The sequence below is a fragment of the Saccoglossus kowalevskii genome, chromosome 17 (assembly GCF_978046115.1).
Source record: "Saccoglossus kowalevskii chromosome 17, keSacKowa6.1, whole genome shotgun sequence".
In the NCBI taxonomy this organism is placed as follows: domain Eukaryota; kingdom Metazoa; phylum Hemichordata; class Enteropneusta; family Harrimaniidae; genus Saccoglossus; species Saccoglossus kowalevskii.
In genome coordinates, this window is record NC_140657.1 from 8581403 (window position 1) to 8608424 (window position 27022).

Consider the following 27022-nt stretch of genomic DNA (forward strand, 5'->3'; position numbering starts at 1 on the left):
TCTCATTTTCAATACCTGTCCAAATTACTAAACGAATAGTAGACCCTTTAAGATAGATATCAGAGACAGAGAACACATGGGTACCAAACACACACTGAAACACTGAAACACTCCATCAAACGAAAAGCTAATTTTTCATTAAATTTATTTAGAAATAATATTTTATCAAATGGTAGTTCAGGTAACTATTCATTTGGGTGTTAGCTAACACTGAACAACACTCTGTTGTAGTACACATCTATGTATAAGCATAAATAGATTCCGTACCGGAACACAATTATTAGGAATGATATCATTTTGAAACTTTTAACAATAAAAAACCCATTGTTGATGACAACAAATATAAACTTATACGATGAACAAAGTGTTGTCCCTCTCTGTCACCATGCACGTTCATATTTGAAATATGTCTTGAAACTTGAATCAGAATGATAAAAAAGATGAATGGGTGCGATTAGTTGAAACAAATGGCGAAGAACCAAACGTAACGTTTTTGCAAATTGGCCATAGCATGGGTGGCGGTGGTTCGTAAATTTATTATACACATTTTCGTTATGCAGACGTTGACGACAGAACACCTAATCTCTCCAGTTTTCAAATGCGTAACTAGTCAAACATTAAACCCGGATCACATACAGGAAGACTGGTTCAACAGAACAGCAACAGTCCTGGCAATAACTGTCCAGTCTGTCATTGCTCAAGAAAGGGGTTTCCTCAACTGGAAAGTTGAGGGGGAGAGTGCACTTGGCGAGATAGAATTGGTTCTCTGCAAGTTTGTGTATCCTTTGCATTAACATAAAGCAATTGCTTCCATCGTATTCCCAATTTTTCAACACGTAATTAATTTCCTCTTCACATTAACATATTATTCTCTTTATCCCTTGTTCCCAATTTCAGCTGGTCAATATTCGCATATAATCTGCTTGACTCCACCTGGGGAGTGAATGAACGACACAGAAAAGAAATTTAGAACAAGGTATTTACTGTATCTAGATCAGCGACCGCGAGAAATGAAAATAAACTAGTTTACTCTGTCACCCTGGCTGAGATATTTTGTTTCTTTAACATGAGGTCGTACAAACTAGATTTAGTTAATAATCAGTTATTTGTTTTTCTAAACGGAGGAAGTAATTTGTCCTTGTATCTTAAAAAATATCAAACATGGTATGTATACAATTGTTTGTTTCAATATTTGGATGTATTGTGTATAGACATTACATAGCTGTACTACACTGAAGTAAATAGATGGTTCTACATCACTCCAATTTAAGACAACATTTAGGGTGATTTCCACCAGACGTGGTCGTCGAAGCGTAGGGGTGTACCCGTACTAAACGCAGATGAAACGTCTTGTCCAATAGAAAAAGCGTGGGCGTTAAACCATTACATGCACGGTGCCATTGCGGACACGTCTGTGCCCGACCTATCGAAACAGCGTACGTGCAAAGTATCTTGTCGACACGAGCCCATATGTAGGTTTCAGTGTCCAAATATGGTAATTGTCTGCTCCACTTGCGTCAGTCCTCGGAGATTGCCAGTTTATTTTCCATAATATATTATGAACCAATCATTTTCCCCCTGACAAGGTATGGAACATTTCACATCAGTAGCTTAGTATAGAATGCTTTCATTTTTAGATTAGTCGCTTTAAATTAATCAGCATCAATATTTCAAAGTTTTGATATTTTCAAATATTGACCAGATATATTTTGCACTTGCACCACGGTTACTAAAAAAAACTAAAAGTAACTGGTTCGTTCGGTGGTCATTACGTCATTTGCAAGTACGATAAAGTAATGAATTCCATCAACTGATACATTTTTGCTTTCCATCTTTTCAAGCTCATTCTTATCCATTCCGTAAAAAAAAGTATTTGATGAATGAATTAAATTCAACATAACTAGTCTAAGAAGGAAACATGTGGGATTTGTATAACTAACACGATGTAAGCCGGTAAATGTCACGTGACACTGTCTGGTGGGTGCCCACCAACCTTGTTTCACGAAGGTCACGCATAGGTGCAGTTCGATGACTGCTCGGGTAAGCCAGTCAATGGCAATGAGAAACGTGTCACAGATGTCGAGAAAATGTTTATAAATGTGTGTGGTATTTTATAGAAGACTATGGTTGTAAATATCACTGAAATATTCACAGTATCTTCGTAAATCGTCACGTGTCGAAGGATTTGCCGACAGTAATAAATCAGCCAAAACCTCGAACTAGGAACAAGTTATTTGTAAGTGACATAGTTATCAACACAAATATTATACATGCGCGGCGCGACGACCACCGCCCTTTAAATACACTTGACTTTAGAATCATATGAATCACTGAGCTTAAATATAAAGGTTTGAGACTGACTTTGATCCAGAGAAACGCAATCACAATGATTGCCTGTAACCCAATATGTCCAATCGATCCAATCATCTCCGGTAACCAGTTATCAACACATTCAAGTATTGGGATTTAAAAATATTTATTAACAAAATGGCTAATAGTCAATTCTTCACATATGTGTCCCACGTGTCTGTGTGCCATATTTGAACATAACGGGTTACTACTACATATGCCAGAAGAACACATAGAAACATAGTGAAAACTAAAATGGCTGCCAGCTTAAATCAGAGTAACGTGCCCTTAAAACCAATATGTATTGTCAAGTTTAACTAAAATCGGTCGTCACTGACGAGAACCGGCTATGGGCACGTTCACGTATTATATTTAGGTTTACTTTACTTTAGTGCATATACGCTATGGCCTTGTGTATTGTCTTTGGAGTTATGGCCAACTACAGTCTAATATACGCGTTTGACCTTTTTGAAATCAATAATGTAAGTAGCTAAAACGTGTATTTGTGTAATGCAGCGCTCGTTTGAAAAATAAAATGATGGACAAATTTCTTTCTTTTTGAAAATGCACGTATGAACTTCTTTTTTGGAACTTTAAGTTTGTGAAATCGAACTGTAAGTGTAAGAGTTTTCAAAGCGCCTAACATGCCTTGAATTCAATACGTGTAGGCCTTCCCGGCTCAAAAATGCGTTTTGAAATGCGAAGACATATAGTTGTGATATGTATACCAAAATGATAGGTATCGTACTGGTGAGTGTTGGACGGGTAACTTCAGTATTGCCCTACGCAGGCATTTGCATTGTCCAATATATACACTGTAAAATCGGTAAAATTGAGACTGTAGATGTAATGGAGTATTCAGGCCAGATGTAAACAAAATACACTCCCAGAGTTAGCTTTTATTTGTCATTGGAGGTTAGTTACATTAAATATATGATTGCCTACGAGATAAGACACTCTAGTAATCCCAAAATAAAATGAGCAGAAGGAGAGGCCAGTGTATGTACTTTTAATATATTATATTATTTTAGCTAAAACCTCATCATGTTAACGCAATTTATGTTTTAGCTCTGGGAGTGATGATTCCCATATTTGCAAAGTGGGAACGAAACTTTGAGACCTGCTGCACCTAACGTTGAAGATAATTCAAAGATCCCATGTGTAGATAAAGGCGAGATTCACACTGAGGTAAACAAAAAATGTGTGATGATAAAATCAATTCTGGTGCTATGATTTACGGGTCCAATAGTGATTAAAACGTCTTCACTGTGATCACAATATCACGTGTGCTACCATTTATGCCAAACTAGGGCAAGGTTCGTGACAATTCATAGCGCTGTAGAGCACACTCAAAAAATAGTGGAACTCACTCAAAAAACGATTTTAAAAATAAGAGGAAACAAGCCACGCAAATAAATCTGTCAGTACTACATGTTTCAACATTATTAAAGTACACATACAAATAAATACATATTTTATATTCAAGTTATTTTTTAGGTTTCTATATTATTTATTTTTCAAATGAAAAAAAGATCAGATAATAAAGTGAAATAGAAAATATTAAAATCAGTGGTAACAGTATTCAAAATAAAATAGTTACATATAGACAAATAATATTCCGACTATCAAAATTAACAAAGACAAAAACTAGCATACAAACGCACATGGCGTTATTTAAGAAGTAAAATGTACTAGAGAAAAATAGGCGTAGTACAATACCTACAGTTAAAACCATATGCAAGGCTTTGACATTTGATCCAAAGTTGAATTCGAACACTTTTACATGTGATCAACTATTAATCAATATTTTACAAATTTGAGTTTAACAAATAAACAAATGATACAAATAAACATAATAATTGAGGCCTGCTGAATAAAAGCAGCTACTGTAACAGGAAATCCGATATGTTCATACAATAAGGCAAATATTAGAACATTTTAGCTATTAATACAATCACAATATGCCCAATGTTTTAAAAAAAACAATATTTTAATTAATTGCACATTGTGTCACTTGTGTATCAGACCAAAGTTTGATGTCAGACAAGGGGATGTAACTTTCATAACAATGTATGTTGATAAGCCGAAGACACGTGTGTGCGCATGTATGTAGTACTGTTAATGTAAAAGATGAACAGCCATACAACACGTAAGTAGTTACAGCATGGCGCCGGGGGCAATCCGGGGTCAGACCGAAGCAATATGACCCCATCATGTACTAGATGCGACCGTTGTATACCCTTTCATCCTGGCAGGCAAAGCTAAGATCATTTCAACATTGCAGTCACCATCGTTGTTTGTATGTAACACTGAACTTTACACGGAATAACAAGAGCGCAATTAGTTTAGTTGACCCCTTCACGGTAAGCAGTAAATAATGTTAAATCCACCGACGGACAACTATGATGTTACCCACTCCACACTCAATATAAAACACGATAAAAGATGCCGGGGTATCAATAACCAATAAGACGCCACGTGTCATTGGATGGATTTGTCGTCAGGTGTATGCGAATATAACATTTCTGTACAGACCCCCACCAATTGGTTACCCCTGATCACTATCACGATGGCTCGGTATTGCGCATTGGCATTATCGGCGAAAAGCTATGTATCTGTCGTACGTGACGCAATAGTGTATCCACTACACCGTCCATAATACCGTCCAATATTAATAGTTGCTCGCCAGTAAACTGGGATAGAACGTAATTTATAACTTCGTTTTTAGTAGTCGGCCTGCCGATTCCGATTCGCATACGAACCATAGCCTAGAAAATAACGGGAAAATTGTGTTACTTGACAAACATTCCAGAGTGAAAAACATATAGGAGTGGCATTTTCCAGCCGATTTAGTACACCGTGCTCTGTAGAATATCTTTTTTTTTAGTATTAATAATTTTCACACATCTTATTGAAATAATATTTCTGTTTATCATTTCTTTCCTTTTTGTCTTTAATTGGCGTAAACTACAATTATAGAAGTTAATGGCATCGATTGATGCCGTGCACTGGGTTAAACGTGACCGTACGTCACCATTTCGAATACGATGAAGTAACCTGCGGTTCAAGTGTCGCAAACACGGGAAAGTACATGGAAACGCACGGGGCAATGTTACAGAAATTACAGAATGACAGATGAATAGACGTTAAACATCACACACAGTGGCGGCGGCCGGGGGCGGTCGCGCCGCCCCTCCAGGAAATAGCGTTTTAGAGGGTCTAGATTTAAAAATGTTAAGGGGGAGAATGCCACGGACACCCTAGTAAGGTCGCGTCTTAGGCGCGAGGTTGGTGAGCAGATCTCGCCCCGCGCAAAATTTGGTGCGGCCGTCTCTGACACACATCATACAACAACGCTGTAGGCAGTGACGGAATTAGATGAAGCCACCCCTCCCAACGCGCACACCAAAGCCGTTTCCGTGTTTCATACATGCATGTCCCACAGAGCGGCAATGACGTCATTGTGAAGATGCGTAACCTCTAACCATTCTACATCCATCCCTGCTTGTTGCTCTTTCTCTTTGGAGACTCACCTCTACTAACATAAATGTTATAACAAAAATATAACACATGTTTTTTGTCATTTTGGGGTAAATTCGAATTTATGTGCTCACTTGTGTAAGACACTTCGGTATTTAACGATGTTTTGTGATTTACAACCCTTGACGTCACATGCTTCTAATGTCCAAGCTGTTTCCATGGTATCAGCATTGGCGGCTAATTGGAATTATTTTAAACTGATAGTGACGTGTTCTATCCTCGTACATATTCATTAATTCAGGGGTCGTGTCCCTTTGAACTCTCCAACGCTATTGAACTCTCACTGTAGTGTGTTGTTAAAGTACACCTTGTGCCGCGAACTCAGGCGCAGGCCGGTTCATCGGGAAGTCACGCGGATGTTTGCATCCGTGCTCTTTATACAGCTGCCCTGGTTATGAACTTGTAAACCAGAAGATGACCCCAGAATCCTGATTTCAACTTGACGCGACCTTTTCAAACCAAGCCTAACCTGGGACCTAACCCAACGAGCAGGCCATGAGGTGAAACGGCCATATATTCACGTTTGGACAAGGTTACCTCGCTGTCAATTCCATCATTTAGAAATCACCTAGGACGTTTCTTCACATTGCTATTAACAGGCGTGGTTTCTAAAACAATATCCGTGTCGCTTTTAGCACGTATGTGGTATATGGGCAGCTGACAGTGTATGGCACCACTTGTATAATTCGTAAAACATTTATAATTCGTATCACCTGCGACAAATCAGCCTATGGAGCATTTAACCACGATGTGGCGCTGCTAAAATCACTTTTGTATTTTTGTATTCAATGTATTTGTATTCAATGTATTTTCGGGAAATTTATACGGGTGTATCGAATCACTGTCCTATCATAAAATGTGTTTTGAGTCATGTGATGTATCAATTTGGATCACGTGATTTACCTTATAAAAAGACATGTTACTTTAGATAGAGAGACTTAGAGATATAGACTCAGAGAGATACTCAGACAGACAGACAGACTCAGAGACACACCGGACCTGTTCCATGTGTTTGCTCTCTGGGCTTGGCCGTTTGGCCAACGCCCAGATACAACTTTTGTACTTTAGGCTTCGTTACCCTGATGTCACCATCCGAATAAAGATCACCGGTTCATACCACTCTCTGCTTCACAGTCTCAATTCTCTATTGACAATGAAATGAACAAATCTTAGAGAGGTCCACATGTAGTATCTACATGTGTATTATCAAAGCAATCTGTTTTTAACAAGAAGTCAAAAATATCACTTTTTACCAAAAATGACAAAAATATTCACTAAAATCAAAGAATTGAAGATATCATCACAAAATGAACAAATCTGAGAAAGGTCAACATGTAGCATCTATATATGTAATATCAGAGTAATTGGACTTGCGGTTTTAAACAAGAAGACGAAAATATCACTTTTCACCAAAATTAGAGAATTTGAGATTTTCACATGAAATGAACAAATCTGAGAAAGAACCATCCAAGGTACTTGCATATCAAATTTGAAAACATTCTGACTTGCGGTTTCGAATAAGAAGTTGAAATTGTAAAGTTGACGACGGCGACGGACGACGACGACGACGACGACGGACAATCAGTAATATGAACAGCTCCGCTAATAAAACATGGTATCACGGTCGTTGATAATCGATGGAGTTCTCAACACCTTGGAATCCATTTTCAAAAGATAACCTGAACCCTACGTACCAATCGAGGTATGTAGCGAATCATAGTAAATACGAAATTGTATCTATTTGGTACGAAATTCCATAAAGAAAAGTATAATTAAACACCAACATTTGGCAGGAAAATGAGGGTACAAACGGTTAATTTGGTATAATCCCGGATCCATGCTTCGGAGTGAGTCACGAAGGAAGGCATGGCCGGTAAAAAAAAAATAAGCAATGCAACAAGAATGAGTTTGTTTATACCTCCATGCATGGATATACACAGATTCCAGGTAACAGTAGTTGCCAAGCCTGACTTTTAGTGCTTTTCACTAATTTAAAATTATGTCCATTTGTACCCCAGACCATTCGTCCCGGTGTTATCGCTATCGTGTGGCGATAGCGATAACACCGGGACGAATGGTCTGGGGTAGTCCATTTGGCTCAAAACTAAGAAACTGTAGGAACATTTTGGCTGGAATAATAATGGCGCTCAATGAAAAAACAAAACAAGAATTGATGATACTAATTCCCCGTTCTGCATTTTATAACAAATTTCACCACCACGCACCGATCCTGGGGTGTGAGTCGTGGATCGATCAGTCCCTGCTGTCAATGTACTGTAATTGAGTGAACGTACTAGTATTTGGTTGAATCACCAAACAAATGTGACGCGCATCTGTAACCTAGTATGTAGAATCATTGTACTGAGTCGTCTCAGAGAAACATTTGTTAAAATGATGTGCATCTGTAACCTAGTATGTAGAATCATTGTATTGAGTCGTCTCAGAGAAACATTTGTTAAAATGATGTGCATCTGTAACCCAGTATGTAGAATCATTGTATTGAGTCGTCTCAGAGAAACATTTGTTAAAATGATGTGCATGTGTAACCCAGTATGTAGAATCATTGTACTGAGTCGTCTCAGAGAAACATTTGTTAAAATGATGTGCATGTGTAACCCAGTATGTAGAATCATTGTACTGAGTCGTCTCAGAGAAACATTTGTTAAAATGATGTGCATGTGTAACCCAGTATGTAGAATCATTGTATTGAGTCGTCTCAGAGAAACATTTGTTAAAATGATATGCATCTGTAACCCAGTATGTAGAATCATTGTATTGAGTCGTCTCAGAGAAACATTTGTTAAAATGATATGCATCTGTAACCCAGTATGTAGAATCATTGTATTGAGTCGTCTCAGAGAAACATTTGTTAAAATGATGTGCATATGTAACCTAGTATGTAGAATCATTGTATTGAGTCGTCTCAGAGAAACATTTGTTAAAATGATGTGCATATGTAACCCAGTATGTAGAATCATTGTATTGAGTCGTCTTAGAGAAACATTTGTTAAAATGATGTGCATCTGTAACCTAGTATGTAGAATCATTGTACTGAGTCGCCTCAGAGAAACATCAGGCGATATAGTATATAAGTAATTATGAAAACTATGATGGCCGCCTGTCATTGCCGCTCTGCATTGTGGGATGTGCATATGTAAGTCATCATACTTAGTCTGTGTGTCTAAGAAATGACTCCGGACAGGGCCCAAATTAATTGGTCATAAAAATTACGGTCTACCGTCATTAGTACTAGGAAGCTAGACTCTGGTCTATGATAGTTCACTGTAAATAAATAAATGTCCCCCTATCAAGATTATAGGTCTCATGCCACTAATCAACCAATAACCATTCGTTCAATTCAAATGCCTTGCCAGAACCTATGATTTTTTTTTATAGATTTTTTTCTCAGGTGCGCCCTGTTTGAGGGCGTACACCACCAGGGTTAAAGGTGAGACTAACATGTGGTCTTTTGTTTACTACTCAGCGGCTGTCTACCTGTGGGTTTATTCTGTGTGTATTTTGATTTTTTTCAGTGATTTCTCTAGGTGCAATCAAAATACAGTCTTGTTTACCTGAGATTTGCAAGAGTGTGAGCTGGCCAACATGTTAGTTTTTTTCATGTAATTGATTACTGGCATGTAGATTTCCCATTTTAGAGCCATGTTTTCAACTTTGTTTATCATTTTCATATAGCAATCTCGTCATATGTTAACATTGTCGTCTATGGAGTTTCAATTAGTGGTATGAGCCCTATAGAACTTAGTTGCCTGAACACGCACAGATTAATACACGCACAGAATAGGGGAGGCAAGTTATCACAAGCTGCCTGAGAGATGTCGTGTTACCCACGTGGGTGTTACCTTGCCCAGACTTGCCCTAGCAATAATAGTTTCGTCCTATACTAATTAAGCAGAATGACCCTGATAAAAATAAAAAAACGCTGAAGTAGAAACGAAGGACAAGTTGGTCCCCACAGTGACGCCGGCATACCACCGCATTATCGAGGCGAATCCACCGGCACAAAAAAAAGGGGGACGTCATCGTGATAATACACAAAGATTTATTATATCATACAATTTATTAAACTCAAGATAATATGTTTATAAATCTTAGTCAGTTGAAGTTAATTAGTTAATCAGTCTCAATTTGAATAACAGGAATACAGCGACGCGCGTCAGTTTACTAAGCGGACTCCCCTGTTGTATAATGGTATGTGCTATGAACTATAAGTTGGTTCCCTCCTATGTCAATGCTCTTGCCTGTGGAAAGTGCGATGCCCTTTCCACAGTACACAGGTACTGTGAAAGTACATCTCTGTGCCGTGATTCCATATAGCCACGTGACAACATCGTTAGTGAAGGTGTCAGTCGCTCGTAATGTTCAACGAGTCGTAAAACGTAGTTGTGGCGTTCTAAATCCGTTTTTACCGAAATACTTGTAAATACATAAATTATTTGCATCTTTTGTTTATTTATTGATGTACAAAATGTCATCATCTTAAAAAAAGGTCGGCGTTGACGCGATTATATACACGCCTTTGTAATAGGTTCCCATTTAAGACCGTGTGACAGATACGATAACATGAATCATGATTTAACAGCAAATCAATTCCTATGTAGTCGCTGAATATCCAATCCCAACTATTTATTGGGATAGACAAATGGCATTCATGACAGGGCCAACCAAATATATTCATATCTTGGGCGGCTCTCGCGTTAGTCAGAAAGGTGCTCGCACTTTGGGAGGTGTTTGTTTTCCGAAATACTGTAAAAATGGAAGAAATACATGAAAAATAAAACATCTGGGATGCAGAAAGAAATCTCTTATTACTTCGACTCACATCACAAATACTACTCGCTTTAAGTAGTCAAAGAATGACTCTCATCCAAGCCTTGGGGCACAGCGCTAGTGTACACAATTGCTTTGAGAAATATACTTGTTATTAGAACAAAGACATACACCACATACACAGACAAATAAACGTACGTATCTCGCGGCCATACATAGAAATTTAATCTCAGTAAATTGTTATTTATTGAACATTAGTATTATCATACACGGAATACGAAACATCCAACATCACAAAAATATAAGTAAAAATGTATCAGGTAACCTTCTTTCTTTGTTTCGTCGTTTATAGAAAGATCTTTGCTTACACAAATCTCTGTGACTTAGGGGTTCTACATACTGGTATGACCCCATGACCTTGACTATTCCATATTCGTCAGCATATCTCATTTGGATGAGAACAGTGTCCTCAGTAAACAGTCTACGCGCAGACAGACCTGAGGCTCGTCGACCATGCCGTCAAGGGCGTTCGTTTACAGATCAACGGAAGTCAGAGACCTCTGAAAAAGTTCGTTTCTATCTACATCCGGGTTTTATTTTACTTAAACATCACGTAAAGTGCATTAAGGATTATCCATTTAAAAATGGGGAGGAAAGCTATTAAACAATTTTGTATATTCTTTTGTATTACATAGTAGTGGAATTTGTGTTTCTCTTTCCTGACGACAACTTCATTTCACAAAATCCTTCCCCAGTTTTTAAATGGAGGGCCGAAACGCCGTGCAATAGCCTTCGATGAATATAATTTGGGGCGAAATATTTCAAATCACGCTGGGGGGGGGGGGCTAAATTGTGGAGTTGTTTCTACTCCCTTATAATTTTTTTCTTCTGTTTTTAGCAACTGAATATTTTTTCTCACGAAAGTCCATTTCAAAACTGATTCGCCTTTCTGTGTATTACAATGTACTAGTATTTGATGCCCGTACGCCATATTGTAGCCTGGTCTAACATTCACTATTTGAATTGAATGAGAACACATCAACATTTCTCCCACAATTAAATTACTTTTCTCGTATTTAATTAGACATAGTGTACGACTAACAAATAATCATTAATGCACGGATGTCAACAAATTGGATTTCACGATGACAACATATCCCTCCTATGTGCTGAACAAGACTACACATTCTATATGCCGTTTAGTTATAAATCGAAAACTGGTACGAACAATATAGGTACGAGTAACCCAACCCCTGTTGCTGGTGTAATACTAGTAGCTTTCTACCTTAGTTGGTAGCTTGGATTGATTAACTAATTGGGAGGGGTGATTAATAAATAGGAGGGGGTGATTAATAAATGAAAGAAAGACATTGATGTATGATGTGCGATTGCAGATTTCAAGACACGACACAATATCGTTTTTTTATATAAAATTTGAATAAATCGTATTTATAATCGTAAAACGATAAGTAGATTTAGATCCATGTGCGTGCGAATAATTTAACAAGAAATATTTCAATCACACCCTTCAACATTAAATCGTACAGTCCTTCAGAAGTCTAGAAAACGTGAACCAGGTCGCTTTGGAATCGACGAACGGGAGGTCGTCTGCTAATACAGGTCAGTTCGTCCGGGGTGACTACGTGTATTTATTAACGACTTCGTCACAGACACGTCCCTACTAAATTTGCCCTGCTTTTTCATAAACTGTGAATATTGAGGGCAACAAACTAGTGCACTGTTTGGCAGTTTGTCACGACAACACTGTTCTATTTATAGTTCTATTTCAAGACGAACATAAAATTGAATTAATTAAAACCAAAGAAATAATAAATATATTTATAAAATTTGTTTATAAATATATAAATAATAATAAAAATAAGGCAAAACACAGTTTGAAAACCACTGAAACAAGGGTTTGGTGTGGAGTGGTGGCTCCTGAAATCACGAGGTTTGGGGTAGGGCTTCGATGAAGGAAAAATAAAATCTAGGGCGAGACTATAGACGTTGGGCGTGGTACTTTATCTATTCTATCTTGCGTCATGTCTCGGTTAGAAATTATTCGACCTGCAATGAGAATGCCTTCATGATAATAAGCTAGCATACATTTTTCCTGGCGTGTAAACAACAACATCGGCGGCGACGAGAGCCATCACGTGACTAAATCCAAACGTCGTGATACATACACAATATATTCTCACGCTTACTAATATTTCAATGCTTATATTGACCGACATTATCGATATCTATTTTTGTCTTTCAGTTTTTTGGGTCAGAACAATTAAAAACATTCTGATAATGCAGTATGACCAAACATGATACGATAATGTGGAAAAAATAAAATAAATAAAAATGCACTACAACATTTACCAAATCCGACCCACACTGTTCCTAGGATACACAGTATTAATAAATAGAAATTCGGGCTGAACAAAAGTAATTAAAATGCAAATTAACTAATTAATATACACAACTGAAGACGCTTCTTGATTTATCTATAGCACATAAGGCGTAATTCCTCGAATTGAGCAAATCCCTTCTCAGTAATTTTTCCATCAACAAATTTTTTATAGAATACCTTGGGGTCGCGGCGGCCGCATTTTTGCGAAAGTGTACCAAGATACAAAGCACAATTTGTTCCTTAGATCATGCAAACCAAATATTTAGGTGTAAAGAACTTAGTTTAAATGGTGGTCGACGTGACGACAGATAACGTCAGGGAATATCTATTTGATTTGGGGCTCGACGGAGGAAATCGATACACTACACTTTGTTTCATGGCTTTCCTTTCATGGTGACTGTTCTCAAAATCATTCAGTCCCCCATTTTTAAATTGATAATCCCTATTACAGGATATATATATACAAGATGTTATAAATGTTTTTTGTTATATTGCTATGTTAATAAATCAAATCTTTCATCCTACATTGAAGTCCTTGCCCCCAGACAAGCTTGTGCGACAGTAACTCAAAACGCTCGAAAAAAGACGAGACCGAAGTAAGGCGATTCCTGCGTACATAATTATAATAATACCAGTACCTCAGGTGACCATCCTTTCTCAAATGCACTTTAGCATGTTTACGAAATAGAAATAATTAATAAAACCGTATCATCGAAGGTGAACAAAAACTGGGACACTGGAATATTCCATTTTGCTATAATAAGGCGAGTGAGTCATATTTTTTTCTGGGCCCGACCGCCCTACCTAACTGATAACGAAAATGGAACAGTCCTTTGTTGGGTAGCATAGTATGGAGTATTCCATTCAGTTCTAAGGGGCGAGTACTAGGGCAGATGATTTTCCCTCGACGCCTTATGTAATCATACTCAAAATATGCCAAGTTTGAATAATTTTGCTCAAGTCAATTATTTATGATAACAACACAAAATGATCGATTAGAACACAAACACTCACAGTGAAATACTAGTAGGCTTTGTTATGGATACCATCATGATGTCATCACCGAGAGGATAGTGTTCGATTACTCGTGCCACCTTGTACGTAGGCGGGTGGGCGAGTTTAAGTGACGGTCGTAATTTAAGCAAATGGTCGCTTGTGTAGATTTGACGGAGTCACGACCTCGGATACACCGCTTGAACTGTGTATCACCTTCGCTGGAGGACGTTAACCCGCCACGAACTCTCGCTGTCCTTAAGCGACCCGATGATGGAATCCTCGCCGGTAGAAAAAATACGACAGACGTTACGTCACTATTTACGTATCACGTGTGCCAATAAGTGGGGCACAGCGCGTCTTGTTCATAGTGCAACATCCAATATTTTATTTCGGCCAACTTTCGTCAATGACAACTGAGATGACGAACCGATCTCAGCTAAATGTGGTAAAACAGACAAGTTACTATTTATACAAACGCAACGTGCTAGTACATCCAGCATATTCAACCAATGATTTAGTATTCGGGAAGCAGGTGGAAATACTGAAAAAATAGTGCAATTTCAGTCACAAAATTAATATTAATGACAGTAAATTTAACCTAAATACAATGAACAGAACTATTAAGCATTTCTGTATTTCTGTATTTCTGTATTTATTTATTTATTTATTTATTTATTTCTGTATTTATTTATTTATTTATTTATTTATTTATTTATTTATTTATTTATTTATTTATTTATTTATTTCTGTATTTCTGTATTCAATCAATCAATCATTCATTCATTCATTCATTTATTTATGACGTGTCTGGGAATGAAAAACCATTTTTCAAGGACGACATGAAGGTGAGTCAGAGTGGGCAAAAGATAATTTGAGCTAACGTAATATTATACAAGAAAAGATGGGTGATACGATGTGGTTAATTATAAAATTTACATTTATAGTGCACAACCATAATAACGTAAAAATACTAATCCGTCGTTTATTCCTTGATTTTATTAAATCTTCCTATGTTTGGATAAGCTTTGCTTGTAGTTCTACATTTTATATTTTGTAGAAAATTGGTTAGGAGGGGTTAATTCAAAGACCTTGTATAGTTTTTGCTTAATTCAACTTTTTGTCTAGACGGCCACATTTTTACATTTTGATAAACTATGAAGTCATGAATCTACAAATTGACAAAAAGAGGAGCACGACCTTCAAAAATAGTCACATAACTTTAATAAGTCCGAAGGACTTTCATTTTTCCGCGAAGCCTACTATTTATACCTTTATGTGACCCCGGAAAGTAGCGTTGCCTGTACGAATGACAAGGACGAGAGCTGCTGGTGAGTACATTAGTGGCAGGTGAACTGGGCGAAACCACTCTACGACAGGGTGAGATAGGGTGATCGTGAACTGTGATTCAGTGAATTTTACGAATTCAGTTAACACGTCTGACCTGATTTTGAGATTATTCAGAAATTTCCACATGGTCGTGCCCAATAAATGTAACTAAACACTTTCACCGGTCTTGAAAAGCTCGGCTACAGGTGGCGCTGTGCCAGGTATTCTACTCTATTTTCGTAACAGTATTACTAGCATACAGACATGTCTGTGAATGTAAACATCTAAATGTTTGAGAAAAATGACTTCAGTGTTGTTTGGGAATCGGTGGATAATTACCGTGGTAATTTTGAGAAAGGGTTGACCGTGACCTCTACAAGATTGAACAGAGAATACAATTCGATTCTGAACAAAGCAAATTTGTCCATCAATAACAAAATATTGGTTAAAGCGGGATGGTCGTCACCTGCGCACGCGCGGGAATTGATTCCCAAGCGACGATAACAACACACGCTAAAAACGCAAAGGCTCATGGGCCGACGCTTGTTTGTAAACAGTGACACGCTGTGGCCATCTGACGCATGCGCAGGTGACGACTCCCCCGCTTTAAGCTTTAAGAATTCTCGTTCAGACGAAGTGTCATGACATCAGCCATCTAATGATGCAATATCCGAGCAAGTGCTAGAGTTTGGCGGAATCCCGATTGGCATGTCTCGTTACCATATAGCGGCGATCATTATCTGGAAATTTGCATACTCATCAGTTGAGCTTGCAGTTGTAATTGATTATATATTGAACTTCTTACATGATGCGAATAGAAATACTAGTGACTTAGCGTTGATCGGTAAATGTGACCATTTCCTACAATTTGTTTGATATTTGAAATTCTTGTTGATACTTGTAATACTAGAAGCGAACCAAAATGACATGTACATCAGGTAAAATGTTAGAATGCATTTGTAAAACTTCTAGACAGCTTGAAAGTTACTTGTTTGAGCATTTTTCAACTATTTCTAATCAATCTGTATCGGCCACGAGACAGAGAACGTTAGGAAAAAGTGATACATCTCAATGTCGTTGAAAGATATGTTGAACAATCTCAATATAATTAATTAATAATGTAAATCTAATTACCAATTATAGTATATATATATTGGTTTCCATGGACTACTCGATATTTGAAAAAAAAATAGAATGATATATGTAACCATACAAAAAAAGTGGATAACGATGTCATTTTCATCATCGATATAACGTGAAATACATACATGCCGGAGAGACCCGCATTCTATCATGAGCGGCGCAAGGAATAATTACTGCCACGTGGATGAAGAACGACTGTGCCATCCATTCATGGTCGTGTTTGCATTTGGGTTCCGCTAAACTGAAGGACACAGTATACTGAATACTCCAACATTTGATGCAAAATTCCAAGAAATTATCTTTTGGTCTGTGGATCACTAACAAAACGTCCCAAGCAATGTATCTTCAGGACGACAGGAGATGTCATCGTACTAACTAGTTACGTAAATAAAGTAATATAACTGTATTAGCTTTAATTATGCAGTGAAAATTAAAACATTTCATAAACATTTAAAGTGGGGAACGTATATACGATGTGACCATCCGTGGATAATTGATTAATTAATTAGAACTGAATATATGACTAGAATGTAAGTAAAGTGCAATTTGTCAACAAAAGTACTAATAGTTCAATATGAGAATAAATATAAATACACAACTTTATGTGTGTTTTTGATTAAATTCGAAACATCAGTGTAGAGACTACTAAGTTACTTTCTTGGCTTTTAGTGTAATATAAAAGTTGATAAAATTATCTTAATATACGTTTCCATTTCTATATCCTTAAAGTCAATGCTTTATGATATGATAAACTACTGTAGAATACTTTATTTTCGCTTGGAATTATTTTTTGCTATTTCCGCTGAAGGTATAATTCAGTGAAAATAATATCCAGCAAATATACCTTTTTTCCTATATTTTAGATTCAACTTGTCCAAAATCAGGGAAAATAAATTCCATGCAAAACACCAAAAACATTTTTTTAGCGAAAATTAATTCCATTAATATAAAGTATTTTACAGTATTCCTACACATCAATGAGTACAGACAATTACTTGTAACTATTATACACATTACTAAAACAGACTGTTATTGTCACACTTATTTCAGTTTGTTCCTATGAATGCCAATTTAGAATTGAATATCACGCACAGTGTCACTAACCTACTTTTGGTTTAATCGCAACTAAAATGATAACAGGAAATGAAAACAATTAAACGACATAGTCTGGATATTTGTCAAAGTTAAGAGTGAAGCATACTCAGCAGTAATGAAAGAGTGGGGATCAATGATTGTTATCGTTGTTACCATGACAACTAAGATTTTAGGGCTTCGGGTTTTTTTTAGTTTGTTAGCATTTTTAAAAATCATATGGAAAGGCGGTCAAGGCAAAACCCCTTGATAATTATGGGTCACGTGGTCTGTTCGTTCAAAAAAAAAACACACGATACAACGACCTGTTTCTTAAGATCAGTTCCAATGTAGCGCACAACTTGTTTCTTGTTGAAGGTGATAAATCAGAATGGATCACGTGACACGCTATAAAAGTACACACAAGGTGATAATCATTATGTTCCAAATAATGGCAACGGTACATAGGCACTGATCACGTGACCCTACCTGGAGAACAGACTTTCATTGTCCTGATATTAAAACTCGCCCATGGCGGAACTGTTAAACAAAGTTTAACGCACGATGCCTGCATATTGAATTTAACCCAAATGAAACATAAATCCAATTATTATCATTTAGGTTTCAATTATTCGCATATGCTCATTAATTTTATCCATGTATTCATTTCCATGTGAATGAATTCGTATATGATCTGCAACACATCGTCGCCTTCCAAAACACACCATACGGGGCTGTTAACATGATAGATGTGAACAACGAACTGGGCGAGTTCATTGTAAGAACAAGGTAGGTAATTGTGAACTGGTTGGCATTGGCCGGGTGACCATGACGTTAGTAGAGACACGTACATAAGTTTTATTTGTTTTACGTCAACCAGAAAACGACAATTTTTGTCAAATATACATGTCCAAAATTTCGAATCGCAGGGCGTCGGTGAGCAAAAATGACATATTCATATCGCCCAATATTAAACAAATAGTACGCATAAATTAAAATTAAAATACCCGGATATTAAAGTAAACGCCTCTTGAGTCGCCCGGCATTGAGGCGTAAAGACTTACATCTGTCTCGTTTTTAAACGGTTCACCTTTTAAAATAGGTCAGGTTACGAACTTTCAAAGATTTATTGTAAAGTTCACACAAGGACCTGCTTTTAAACAAAGAAATTACGCAATGCACTAAATTGTTGTTTACATTTTTGTCACTAGGAGATTATATATATATATATATATATATAATCTGCGTTTCAAATGACATCATTTTAATCACAACCACAAATCAGAACGTGATTGTCAAGTTCAACATGGTTATAAATAATTTTCTTACTTGTATTTTTGTTAAATTACCGTGGTCGACATAAATTACCTCGAATGACGTGCATTCACGTCAAAGTGCATACGCGATAACAATTAATTCACGTCGGCGGCAGTCGATGTATCCAGAACAATAGATAACAATTTCAAACCACAATTGTCAGGTAGTACGATCACTTAGTACCTTCACTGAAAACAACAATTATCAGGTAGCAGGGTCACTTATTACTTTCAATTTTATGTTTTGTTATTTGTTAACTCGGTGAGCTGCTTGGGTTATCAGCCTGAGAATACTCTCTGATTGGCATCAAAATATATCCGCCATACAACATTTGAGGCAAGACCGAACAAATATAATTAACGAAATATACTAGCTGCTGATATACGCTGTCAAATCGTCTACAGAGAACTATGATTCGTTTCGATTAGTATTGCGTATTCGCTATTTAGGCGAAACCATTTCCCGGCAACACGGGCGGCATCGCTTCTAAAGCCACACATCGACCACGACGAGAAATGTCGTCTAGATTCTTGTAAAACTAAATTTGGAGGTCACGCGTTTGAACGGGGGTGAGAGAAGATATTTGTCATACTTCTGAAGTCAACCTAGTACACTGATGCGGCGACCTACAATGGTCGTCACCGACACCAGCTGCCCTGCTTGTTGCGCCGAAGCAACCTGCGACCTATATTCGCACTCCAGGCAACCCACTTCTAAAATAAAGTGCCCTACAATTTCTCGACACTCTGCGGAGTGCCCTGCTTTCAATGACTCATTACTGACACGACGGCACAGTTATATTTAACACGAGGTGGAGTGGGCGTTTATACGCTACGTGCTGGTTCATACGAGGAAACAAATGGAAACAGTCCGGGGACATAGGGTAGTTTGTGATTTTCATCAAATTTTGAATATCCAGAAAGTTGTAATCCATGACCACCGAACAAGCTGAGCTTTTCAAAAGTCAAATGTGAATGTTCTAACTACAGATTAGGCACGAGTAACACACGAATAAAACGATATGTTGGACCATTCTTAAATTAACGATTTTCCACATATCGAATCGAAATTTATTTAATTATGGTGACGCTTGTTTTATAGCGGTTTAGGTTGGGGTGTATGCATGTCCGTAGCGCTGTCATAGCGAATAATATATCACCAATGTTCGTTTCATTACACACAGAATAGAATGTTCCAGGTGTTCAAATTGGCTAGATATTTGAAAAACTATCAAATTCATTGCCTTAGTCGGTGATATATAATTGACTAATTATGTAGCTATGCGATTGAGTTCGTTTTAATCATCAAACAGATCTTGAATTTGAAATTTAACTTCGCCAAGAATGATAATACGGTGTGCCTGCTCATAATTAAAATAATTTCGAGCGCAGACGGGTGACACCGTTACATATTCATTGTACGTTGCAGTACCTGTTGGCAGATGTATTTACAGTGGCGTCATTGTCGCTTCGCATTATGGGTAATCATTTGCATGACTAACTGACGTAAGAAGCAGGTCATCATCGATTTGATGATGGATAACATATGCAACGTTAATAACGAAACGAGTTGGCGAGACGGACTCGGAACACAATGCGTGTCTGGGTCCCTGATGTCTTTGCAGAAAGTGCACCACCTGCCCCGAAGTCACTGCGTGCCAGACCCTAGTAACCGTAAACAGTGAAATAATCCTTGGAAATTTGATGTATACATGATTATTTAAATATCCCGAAGTATAATTTCGTTAATCGATACAAATTTTTATAAGATTTTGTGTCGTATATATTCGTCATCGTATTTTTATCTAACACCATGGTTTAGATAGTGTGAGTAATTTCATTGTAATCGTCATAAAAGTGTTGAAATTAAAGTTTAAAGTTTAAGAATTAAATATACTATAAATGCAGACGCAGAATATGGTATCTCATGGCGATATCACGCTGGGGAGGGGTGATACATGATATGTAGTGACATCCAACTGTTGACATCACTTGTTAGAAGGGTGTGGCTGCTTGTTTGATGATTTCCAGTAGGAACGAATGACACCATTCTGTTCGTGTGTACCGCACGACCGACATGTACACCGCGCGTGCACCCAGTGGGCGGCGCACCTTTTTTTTCAGTGACGCCGTTACCACAATGTATTGTGGGTAATGAATGTATGAATAATTAACGTAAGAAGCAGGTCATCGTCGCTTTTACAATGAGTTACTCGTACTTATGTAAGGTTAATAACGAGAGATGTTGGCGAGACGAGAGGCAATACGTGCCTGGGATGTTGATCTGTTAATGTAGACCGATACAATTACGCCACCTATTAGAGTCACCGCACGCCAGATTCTAGTAATCGTCACGGCGGACAATATGCGTCGGCAATCTGCGGTATTAATGCTGTATTATATTATACACGCGATTTTGGCTGTAATTTCGTCTGTAAAACTTGGATGGTTTTGGAGATATTTCATTAGTAGCCTGACATTGGAAAGTAACGCAAGGCAAACAAGTTGTCGAAAAGTATAAAAAAAAATATAACATTAATAACGAGTGAAGAAGTGTAAGATTGTAGTGCCTTAATATAGCACAATATAGCATACGTTTATATGTTCAGTATTTTATTTTCAATATTTTGAGTGTAACGCACAAAATGGCTGCAGTATAAGTGGCAGGACAGTAATTCGAACACACACTAGAATGACAATGCGTGTTAGTCACGTTGGCCGTCCCCATTGCAACGAACATCATTATTACACGAGTCTAAATATCCTGAGCAATATAATGACAAATTGATAAGAATTGACATTTTACATGTTCCTTCCTGTAACGGTATTAATCTTTAATATCATCATTAGTTCCATCGCAATCGGAAAAGACTGAATGTTTACAAACCGGTGTACATTCATGCGTAAACCGATGAAAACCAATGCCTTTCCACAGTCCATTCTAGCAACTGCCTGTATTTTAATAGATTCTCTGTTTAGACATGTCTTGATTGCAATAATAAATTGCAGAAATATACCAGCGACTAATTCATATGTCACTTGTTGAATTATATCTCCATGACAATGATGACCCAAGTTCCAATTACAGGTTTCAAAACCAGATCGACCTAATTACTAATACATATTCTGAATCAGAGTATAAAGCCTGATTGGCTATACGATGCGTCAAAAATAGAAGGTCGAAATCCGTGTAAGTGCCAGTATTTCGGGTGAGCGATCCCATTACCTGTTACAGAGGGGTGGTAACTACAATTTTTACCTTTTGGTTAATATTTGCATAGGGTGGTAGACACCATTTATAGAAAGGGGTGACGGGTCGTTTCCATTTTCAGAACCAAGGGAGTATGTAATTAAATTAAATTCACAATAAATGAAAAGTTGTACGTCAGTACAGACAGAAATGAAAATGACCCCGAAAATAATTATACCATGCAGTTAGAAGGAGAAATGTTGCGCCTCCTTGCACATATAACTCCCTCCTGTGTTTTAATTAGATCTAGGTTAGTTTGACCCTGGGCAAGCGCGGTCAATGCCCTGTTTAAGGTCACGTCCTTCGAAATAGTTCAGTGCACTTTCAGTCACCATGAACCGTTAAGGCCGTTGTCCTGTCGGTAAACACACCCTTTTATGTAGATACAATAGTAATCTGATCCGTTAAACATTGTACATAACTGCCGCTGCTCTCTTTGCCGGGATTCGTGATTTAAGGTCAACAAGATTCTCACGATGAGTGAACAAAAACAATAATTTCAACACATGCTGCCACTTTTTGCAGATATCTATGCAAACATTTAACAGACAGTTCCATGGTAATTACAATATATTGAACACTTGAAGGAAAGTTTCCACTTCTACGCTATGATTGCCGTTGGCGATGTACGTACACGTAAGGCTTAATTTCGACATTGCCCTTTCATATGTAATGATAACAACGACGAATTTATTGACGGCGCCCCCAGCGACACATTTTGATGAAAAAGTGGCGCTCTTCGTCGTTTTAATCTGTTACATTATGGGTCTATACTAATGTTATCAACGAGATATACAAATTCAACTTACATCAGACTTAAGACAATTCATCGCTGACTTCACTCCATTGTGACCCCTGAAAAAAACCCACAAATTTATTGATCACCAATTCTTTGATCAAATTGAATGTTTCATTGAATTCTACTGGGCAACCATGTGCAACATAGTCTGCTCTACATTTTGCAGTCATTTAACTCAACAGTCGATCACGATATCTGCCTCCTCTGATCCCCAACATATCACACAAACACGTGGACCCACGTGCTTTGAAATTATCTCTCAACGACACCACGATACGTCACGATTATCACATTTTGGTACATAATTCTGTTTCAACCCACTTTGTTTTATCTTATCTATAATACTTGGTTGTACCCCCAAACAACCATGTTTCCATGCAAATGGGAATGACGAAACGAAAGTATAATAATATACAACGTAGACGGCGCTATGTTGTTGAGCGTGTTTATTTTTTATAAATCAAACTTTCAATGCAGCATTTAATTAATACCTTGCACTTCCATTTAATTTAATGCTGTATTTACCAAAGGACCGATCCAAGTCATCGTGTATAAGGTAAATATCACTGGGTTGTAACTCATACTTTTTTGCTGAAAAAAAAAGAAAGAAAATGTTCATATACTTGATCGAGCAATCCATTTAAACGTTGAGTTGACATTCACATAAGCAGAGTAAATGCGTTCACAACAAACATCGAATTGCAATCAAAGAAGATGTATATACCCACAATCTCATTCTACGGGATAGGCTTGTTCAAGGTTCGTTCACAGTGACGTCATTGTTAACTCTTGTACCTACCTAAATTTACATCAAAAGATTTATTGAAGTACTTCAAATATTAATCCTCGGGGGCGGAGCTACGTCACAGACGTTCTACGTTGCTAAGACGCGCACCACTGTACCACGTATTTCTATGGGCTTTGTGCGCGCTGCTGTGGAACGCCGGTGGAGCCGGTGAAAACTCGAGAAAACAACACAAACTCAACTTTGAAGTAATCCCGAACAACCAAATTCATATATGTTACACACGTAGGGCCAATCTTGTTACACTGTTCAGGGGACTCTCAACAACCATCGCAAAGTACCGTTTTCTGCGAGTTTTTGGTCTTTGTTTTCACCGCGAGGGTTGGCAGGCGGTAGAAAATGCCCGGATGTCCGCCCCCGAGGATACATAACGTCGTATCACATAGAGTGTAGTAAATATATGCAAATTTGTATTGCGGATTACTTCATTGACGATTATAAGACAACTAGACACGATCGAGGATAGTCAAGACGGCGAATTTGATGACGTACTTTTTATTTTTATTTATTTCAATATAACAAATGGATTACTGCCCATTTACAGGCTACGACGTTCCAGTCACCCCGCGGTAATCCGTTATTCACTGGAATAGACATGTTGCGATTTGAACAGCACACGAGATCGACAGCTTTACGTCCCGTCCAAATGAACGCCGCGAATGCTGCGGCTCTGAGCCCGGGCGTGAGCAGTATTTACTCTCTCTTTTTCACTATTAATGCGACACTGTGACCCAGTATAATGATATATTAAATAATTTTTCTGACACCATATTTAGGATGTATTTTTATGTAGTAGCGTGTGATGCTACAATAACGAAGTGTTTTATCAAGTAATGATTCCGCATCTAAAACTACCGAGGTGGACTTACCACATTTTACAATACTCAACCCATTCACGTTCATGAATAGCCTTGGTTTCAGTAAAATCAGGTGATGATCACCATCAATAGTTGTCACAGCAACATCTCCAAAACATTTCCTATCTTTATGCCATGTCAACCCCATCTGATTGGCTATTCTATTCACTGTCGTCATTCCCACGCTGTGTCGAGTGTCTGGCATAGTGTAGTTACCGAGACCAACAACCTGAAATATTGTGACAAATAGGATAATTAGCATAGTGAGTTGCGTATTATTACGCCGATCAAATGACCATATAAACTCCCTGTGGAGCATCATCATAACATTTTTCATATACTAGTAACATCTTTTTGGCGAACGTCTGTCTGAGGCAGCAAGCTAATCTATTCTCCAACAGTCGCCTACATTCAATATATTTTTGAAGTGTGTTCCTTACTTGCCAATTGTCTACCGCAAGAATGGCTGACAATCTTTGCCACATGAGGTGTGAATTTAGCTTTTATTATCTTGCAGTGTGACGCAATTTGCAATATATGTTACGCAATGTAGTCCACGAAATACCCTAGTAGAAATGGACATTCTAATACTTAATGACGAATGACGTAGAAAGATTGTGTTTTTATCTTACCTCCGCAATAACTGAACTACAAAAAAAAACTACTAGTATTTGAATACTAAAGGCGAAATCCTGGATATCAATGAATAAATAATAGCTTTTAGGAAGTATATCCGAGGCAATCGTCATTTCTAATAATTATTTGAAATAATCACTGAAGTTTCTGGCAACGTTCCTTTTATGTGAGTTAACAATACATTCGTAGCGTTGCGTCATTATTGAGCAGCAAAGATAACAGACTGATGGTCTAAATTACACTTTTGGAAAGTGATACGTCATTTCCGATGATTTTTAGGATAACTAACAATGCTGGTGTCATTCCGACGAGAAAATCCAAAAAGCTTAAAATGATAAAACGGTCCAATAATCTGAAGCTAATATTATTTTAAAATGAACTTCTTAAGGAAATAGATAGAAATATTTTCTAATTTGCACAATTACACAGGGTAACCTCATCGGAGAGTTGCCATATATTTAATTTACATATGTTCTAATGAAACTGCATTAACTGTTATCAGGCTTCATTATACAACACAAATGCAACTATAAAGATATTATATTCGCAATTGTGAAGATTTTCTCAATCTGGTTTTGAATGTGGAAAATAGCGAGTACAAATACACAGCACAGGTTGTAGTCAAAGAGAAGATACAATGGCACATCTTGTGTGTTATTGGCATTCAACCCCCCGAAATTCTACTTCGAATGATTTTTTTTTAGCAACAGCATTTCATGGTGAATAACAATTATACTTGTTCCTCATTATAAACCGTCAGATCACGAATCATTCCGCGTAGGGCCGTCTATTGGTCTGAATAGTATCGTACAAATTATTAATAAGTATATAGAGTCTGGTTATGACTAGTACATTGACGCTAATTGTATTTAAACACATTATATCAGTAGAAACACCGTGATATAGCAAGTTCCCGCGCGACCAGCGAGTAAGACTTGTAATATCACGAGGACCATAAATATGTTGTGTAAACATTATTACGGACGGGGTCAAACGTTTGAAATCATTGGGGTTTGGTTGTGGCCTTTTTGGCGTTGTCTTATCTGTACATTCAATTTTAATTTTCTTGAATGTGCCAATATCTTTTTCCTACACCAATTTGAATGTAATTTTTCTCTCTGTGTCTAGCTTGCAATTTTCTTAATCAACAAATCTTCCGGCCACCCCCATGATTTCAAACGGTCGACCCCAAAGCCGAGTAATAATTTTAGACCATTCAAAAGCTTCGCACTTTGTCCCATCACGGCGGCACTCCATGCCATCAGCTCACGAGGACGACAAACACTCAACTTCCCCCCGGACTTCCCCCACATCCCAATCCCCAACGGACAGTCAACCGCTAGTTCAACATGTCTGACTACCACTATGATATGTTGTCGGTGCACTTCTGACAAAAGCCCATGAGAACACATGGGGTCGTCTGTCTATATGATCCTCACCTCCGACACACTGTTTCTGTATTTGGCCGGGCTAGTCAGAGTACAAAGCTGTGACTGAGTTCCATTATATTGAAATTTACCGTCTATCGACTCGATAAAGAAACTTACCAGTGTCTGTCTTCGATGATGGCCCTGGTGCATCTTCACGGAAGACACGCGCAATCCGCACGTACATCTTACAAAAGCGTCAAACGTTTTACGGTGACACACCGTGCCGAACATGTTCATTCATAAACAAGCGAACAGCTGTTCATTGCATCAAGTTGTGCAATCTGCGCAAACATTTGACGCATAATGACATCTTCG

General features: G+C 37.7%; 1 protein-coding gene across 2 annotated transcripts; it reads right to left on the minus strand.

The window, feature by feature from the left end:
- Nucleotides 1-825: 825 nt before the first annotated feature.
- LOC100370303 (putative peptidyl-tRNA hydrolase) lies at nt 826-26994 on the minus strand. 2 transcript variants are annotated; one of them, XM_085492003.1, is made up of 5 exons: nt 26825-26994; nt 24654-24870; nt 23471-23570; nt 22990-23035; nt 826-933 (listed from the first exon to the last, which is right to left on the minus strand). In XM_085492003.1, exons 1-5 carry the CDS (start codon nt 26942-26944, stop codon nt 853-855), a joined length of 564 nt encoding a protein of 187 aa, XP_085348129.1. In that variant the 5' UTR covers nt 26945-26994; the 3' UTR covers nt 826-852. The 2 variants fall into 2 exon arrangements, with proteins under 2 accessions (XP_085348129.1, XP_002732734.2); XM_002732688.4 differs by lacking the exon at nt 826-933 and adding an exon at nt 4458-5117.
- Between the last annotated feature and the right edge of the window lie 28 nt (nt 26995-27022).

Coding starts and splice junctions, on each gene's coding strand:
- LOC100370303 (XM_002732688.4), bottom strand. CDS start 26,944: ATGAACATGTTCGGCACGGTGTGTCACCGTAAAACGTTTGACGCTTTT. Junction 23,036..23,470: donor AAATTAAATGGAAGTGCAAG/GTATTAATTAAA, acceptor GGTTTTTTTCAG/GGGTCACAATGGAGTGAAGT. Junction 5,118..22,989: donor TGAATTGTCTTAAGTCTGAT/GTAAGTTGAATT, acceptor GTTATTTTCTAG/GCTATGGTTCGTATGCGAAT.